This window comes from Drosophila subpulchrella, chromosome 3L (genome assembly GCF_014743375.2).
Source record: "Drosophila subpulchrella strain 33 F10 #4 breed RU33 chromosome 3L, RU_Dsub_v1.1 Primary Assembly, whole genome shotgun sequence".
Classification (NCBI taxonomy): Eukaryota; Metazoa; Arthropoda; class Insecta; order Diptera; family Drosophilidae; genus Drosophila; species Drosophila subpulchrella.
Genome location: NC_050612.1, coordinates 26,498,555 through 26,504,736, shown reverse-complemented (window position 1 = coordinate 26,504,736; position 6,182 = coordinate 26,498,555). Strand labels below are relative to the sequence as shown.

The 6,182-nt window shown below is 36.9% G+C and overlaps 2 protein-coding genes across 2 annotated transcripts; both read right to left on the bottom strand.

Annotated features, from left to right (window-relative positions):
* Nucleotides 1-578: 578 nt before the first annotated feature.
* Nucleotides 579-2,417, bottom strand: LOC119553612. The gene has a single exon (XM_037864070.1). The coding sequence runs from the start codon at nt 2,415-2,417 to the stop codon at nt 660-662; it is 1,758 nt and encodes a 585-aa protein (XP_037719998.1). The 3' UTR covers nt 579-659.
* A 396-nt stretch (nt 2,418-2,813) lies between these two features.
* LOC119552536 lies at nt 2,814-4,502 on the bottom strand. Its single transcript, XM_037862155.1, has one exon. It carries the CDS (start codon nt 4,500-4,502, stop codon nt 2,814-2,816), a length of 1,689 nt encoding a protein of 562 aa, XP_037718083.1.
* Between the last annotated feature and the right edge of the window lie 1,680 nt (nt 4,503-6,182).

Below are 6,182 nucleotides of genomic sequence, written 5' to 3'. Positions count from 1 at the left end.
TGATATGAACATTTAATGCATTTTTGTAAACTTTTAATTAAATAACAACACAATTTTCCCCGTGTAGCTAGCAATCAAAGATACACCGGGGAGAGCAGAAAAATAAACATTTGAACTACTAGCCCAGGCCTTTCACAAAAAAAAAAGAAGGCGGGCGCCAAATCGCGCGCAAATAATTAATGTTTGGCAATAATCGAAGACACCTTCGGAGGCAGTTGCAACTTTGGCCGGTTGCCAGTTGCCAATTGCCAGTTGCAGGTTGCCAGCTTGCCATTTTGGCCATTTGGGCAGTGGATTTTGAGCCGCGGCAAGTGCAGCCAGCGGGCATGCAAATGAGGCCGCGAGGGAGGCGTCACCTTGCCGGCAAAATATTTTAGCGTATTTTCGTTGTAATTACAGTTGGGTGGAGAGTTATGGAAAGAAAACGTTGGAGACTAAAGTTTATTTTAAAGCCCCGCTGAGCAACAAAATATGACACCAGAAGTTGCACTTACCAAATTGGATATTCAATAGTTATTTGTTAAATATTGGTTGTAATGTCTGTTATTTATTAAGTTTGTAAACAGAAAATGTGGTGTACAAAACTAGTTTCACATGAAATTGAAAAGGAACTGAGATTTAATTATGTTATATTAATTTATGATTTATTCATAAAATTTTTAGTGTTTTAGATCATTAAAAAATATTTTTCTATCGTAATTAATCGCTTTAAAATGTATACTAAGTTTGATGCTAGTCGATGCAATAAGCAATTCAATGAGAAATGATATGGTGGCCAAAGTCAAACCACCCAACCACAATAAAGCAATTAGGTAATAATATTCCACATCATTAGATTTCACTTCCAAATGCTGATCACGAAATTCGAAACTCAATAAGCCAGCTTTAATTCCATGTCGATAGACATCGTCTTTCATTTTCAAATAAATCCCACTGTCGAATATTTTTCTCACAAACCAATTAAATAACTCTAAGTAAGGACGACCAAATGCAGTCGAAATTTGAAGAGGTTGCTGGTATAAGATATGTGGAAATTTCCGGAAAATAGGAAATCTAAGAAATTGCTGTTGGTAGAGAACAAACTCAATGCGATCAAAAAATGCTGAGTGAATGCAGCTTGTATTTAGCTTCCTTCGATAATTATCTACATCTGCCTCTGATGTGTGGACCATGCGTTTCAGTAGTCTCTTTCGATCGGGAATAAGTTTTTCCATAGTTGTAACATCAACATCTATCAAGGGCCAGATTTCATCAGTTTCGTCCAAGTCCTCCCAAGTATTTATTTGCTTTTCGTAGAGTCCTGCAGCTAAATTAGTCGAAAGTTGAGCCAGATATAGATTGGTTAATATAAATCCTGAAGTTGTCAATATTATGAAGAGCAAGAAACGATGATGAGATGGTCGAGTTCCCATATCACTGCCACATGATAGATACAAAACCAATCGAAAAATAATCAAAAAAGCGGTACTAAGGCTTATTTGTCCTCTGGTTAAAATCCTTAAGGCCAATGAGCAGTATATAAACATAAATAGCCAAGTAATCCAGGTGCTAAATGTAAATGGTCTGATCAAATAAACCCAGTTCGGCAAGGGCCTTGATGAGGGCACTATAAGACCACAACTCTCCAGATAAAGAATATTTGTCATTGCGAACTTATGAAGTGGTCTGATTAGAAATGGAAAAAAGTCTATAGTACGATTAGCCAAAAGTTCTAGACCATCCTTAACACGTACTACATCCATTAACCGAACGGATCCATTAAAATGATTTATAAATTCCAGAACCATCCGAAGCATATATCCCGATAGGATTAATCGGTTATTACGATCTCTAAAGGAAAACGAACGAGGAGCTCCCGCTGTGAGAAGTCCACTGGTAATATTATATCCATTAAAATCTGGTTTTTTGCGAGAGTGATCATAGAACTCTTTGACAGTATTGAAGTGCAAGATCCGCATATTCTGATAGGGCATAAAGCTGTAGAGTCCATCCGAATTCGGTAACATTACAAGTATCTCAACAAAACCTTTACCAAAGGAATAGCTGAATATTTCTGGTAAGTTTTGATACGTTTCTCCTTTATAAAATATTAATACTTGTAGGTGTTGATATTTCCATAGCCAGTTTGCAAGATAGTTAAGACCACGGTGCAGATACTCATCTTCCAGATACAAGACTGTTAGGGTGCAACTACTGTAGTTTCCTTCCATAACGAATTGTGTTTCAGTATTTTTAGTCAACAGAGAAGGTATGAAAGGCTGTCGGGCCGCTGCCAGGATATCAGAACCATTTCCAAACTCCAAAAACACATTCAGTTCCACTTGGTACAAGTTATTTAGCTCCTGAATGGTTTGACCCAAGCGATTTCCTTCAAGCAGCGAAAGACTCTGAAGCGTGTTGAGGTAAAGCAAATCCATTGAAATGACTCTGAAAACCGCAGTTGGGTGCTGCTTTTATAGGCAACATTAGAAAGCCACTAAATGGTATCATTATATAATTACAGTTCCTGATATAATGCATAGTGCAAAGTATAATTTTAATACATCTAATGATTAGACAGAGGAATATAATAGGGGGCAGAATATTACAAGTCATCAACTGACGTCATCAGCTCCAACCCCTAAAATATGGAGAGTCAATGATATTTTATAAAGATAAATGTTAGTAATTACCTGTAATGCCTTTTGTAATGATAAATACAAGATTCGTTTTATATTTAAGCTTATCAGGGGATATTTATCAATGTATCTTTGGATTCGGTTCAATAGTTTACGGATTTCAATGTATTTCAATTATTTTTTGTGTTTAGTAAATTAATATCTCAATTTCTCCACCAAAAAAACGATAGTGCTGACAAACCATCCCATTCCCAGTAAAATATATGCGAATAAATAAAATTCCTTATCGAAGACCTTTTTTTCCCAGGACATTGATTTGCGAAAACTTATTTCACCACTAGAAATTCCCTCTAAAAGCGAGTCCCTCTCTAGTTTAGACCATATGCCCGACTCCCAGATTCGCTTAAGGTAATTGTTAAATAGTTCCACATATGGCAATCCATGACGAAGAGCCACAAAAACAGGCCTTTGGTCGTAGACCTCCTTTAATGTCTTGAATATCGGCACCCGGAGATACTTTTGCTGCAACAGTTCAAATGCAATGCGATCCTCATAGGCCTCATAAACATATGTAGTATTCAGGCTCTTGCGATGTTTGAAGACCTCCTCTATCGAGGTAACTAATGTAATATTTTCAAATTCTTTTTGAATAATATGTGCCTTTGTCATATTGTGCAGTACTTCACCGTCAAAACTTTCCACCAACAATATTCGCTTTTCACGGAATAGATCATCAAAGCTGTTTAGTTGTCGCTTAAATAATCCTGTTGTAAGGAAACTGGATAGTTGGGCGGTATAGAGATTGATTAGAATAAAGCCAACCACGAAGAGGACGATGAAAGTTAGCACCTGATTCAATCCCAGGTTGAAGTGCCATTTTTTGGTTAGAGGAAGTTGAAACAGCAGCTGGAGCACATCCATAAAAGTTCGAGATAAGGATGAGTTCTCCCGCTCTCTATGTCCTATCCACCAGTTAACAAAAGAGGCATAGATAAAACTTACAATGAAAGTAATCCAAACTGCATTACCAAAAGGTCGTATGAAGTATAGGCATTTTGGCAAGGGTTCGGCCCAAGGAACCATTATAAAGGTTTTAATGTTGTACAAGATATGACTGCGGTAGAAAAAATTCCAATCCAATGCGTGTATAATCCGGGGCATCATATCGATTTCACCGTTTGCTAGTGCTTTCAAACCCTTTTTATATGGTATTATCTCCACATTTCCAAAGACATGCTTTTCAGTGCCATTGTAGGTTTCAATAAATGTTTTTATCATCTTGTACATATAACCAGTATAGATTTTCTCACCTTGACGATTTGTATAGTGGAAACACCGAGGTGTCATCGTTTCCACGGAAATGTGAACCTCCTGCCCATCCAAATTTTTAAATTTTGTCAGGACATGGAATTTTTTCATATCCTCAATTTCATGAATTGTAACTCTAGGATAAGGAGTGTAGGTGTAGAGCTTTCCATTCCACAAATTTAGAGCATGCACATTAAGGAAACCCTTGCTTAAAGCTTGTTCAAAATGAAAGTCCATGTTGGCATTAACAATATACAACATGGGCAAGTGCTGTAGTCCCCAGAGCAGTTGCTTTATTCCATTTAGAGTTTGGTTACCATGAGATTCTTTAAAACAGGCAATGATTAAAGCATGCTCGTTAAATTTACCCAATAGTTTATTTTGATCACCAAGACCATTTAGTAATAATTTCGGCACATTCTGATCAAACTGTAGTTCCATTTCACTGCAATCCAAGTAAATATTAAGCTGCATCCTCTGATCTTTATTAAGCTGATGTATAACCTCGCTGGCTGACCAACTTGTAGACGTTCCTGAGTACCAAATAATTATTATAAGAATTAGCAAGCGACACATGACGCAGTCCAGCCTGAAAAAAGGACACTGAGAACCGCGATACAAAGACTTTGAGGTTTTAAGGCCTGGTCAAGATCTCTATCGGAAACAATTACATTGCATTGTCAATATGTTGAAGTTGAAGTGGAAGTCAGAGGCGATGTTGAAGTCGAAGTCCAAGAACAAGTCGTGCGCGGGTGAATCCACTGGGGAAAATATCAATTATGTTTAAGATCGTAAAAAAAAATGTTGAGAATATGTTTTAAAATTTATTTACCTTTTATATATTTTTTCTGTTGGTGAAACTAATGGATTAATTTAATTATGGTATTTCAATTCTCTGGTAACATTTGTAAGTAACTAATATTTATGTCTTCAAGCTTTGTTAATTCTAGAAAAACTTAAACATATTACTGATTTTAATGTTGTTAATAGTATTAACTTGCAATTTCGATTCTCTTTACAGCTGCACTTTTTTTTCAGTGAGTATTGCTTATCGCAGCATCTACCAAATGGCCCCTTTGACCACGACCACGTAAACGTAATTGTTTGCGGTCTGGCTTCGGCAGTTCTAACGTGACCAAACAATTGCTAAATGTCATAGATATTGTTAATAAAATTACATGATTGCATAAATGGGCGCTTAACTGGGCGGTGATCTAAGAAAATTATGTCAGCCAGATGGTATGTGACAATGAGTGATTCCAAGACGAATCTAAACGCTGATAAATGCAGCTTGTTTATGGGACAAGATGATCAGAAGTTGTGGGTTTTTTTTTTTTTAATTTATTGACTCATGTGTGAGTCTAAAAAACATGCCTTAGAACATAAATTATTTATAATAAATATTTTAAAATCAAGTGCTTAATTTATTTGTTATTAAAACTCGTAACTTCGTTTACTCTTTTGAATACATAACATTATTTATTTGTTGGAACTTTTTTACAAAGGGTATTGCTTAACCCTTTGCTCTGATTAGTTTTAAATGCTGTCAGTGACTTTGACTTTGTTATTTAAGACGGTTGTCATTGTTGTTCTTGAAATCGTTGTTGCAGTGGCTTTTGGCCAGAAACTCGTTAGCCCACAAGAGAGATCAGCCAGCCAGGCAAAAGCAACAGGCAAACCGCATTGAAATTGAAATCGCTCATAAATTTAGTTGCTAATTGTAAGGAATGGCAGACCTTGGAATTCAAAGAGACAAAACTCATTTCCAATGGCTACTGCAGAATGCGAAAAACACAGCCAAACCGGGCAAAAATGCCTGGCAACAAAATTATGAAGCTGCAGCAACGCCAAACTGGCGAACAGAAATAACAATAAATAAATATAAATTTCAAGCGCAAACATAAAGAGCTATTGACTGTTGACTTTTATGAACAATTAGGCGGCAGCCACTTAAAATGGCCAGCATACTTATGCATATATACGCTATAAATGTATCCCCCAGATGCAGATACGCAGCCCCGTCGACGCCGAACAAAAGATACAGATACTCGCACATATAAGCCCGTAACGCTAATCGTATAATGGCTTCTCTATGGGCCTGGCCCAATAAAAAAAAACAATTGATTAGATCGACAACTGCAGTCTTAGATATTCTGGAAGGGGGCGTCACCGGGGGGTGGGGCTTAGGTTGGCTAGAGCAAGCGGGAGTCAGGGCATTTGGACTTTAATTAATGCATTCAAAGCATTTATGTAAAT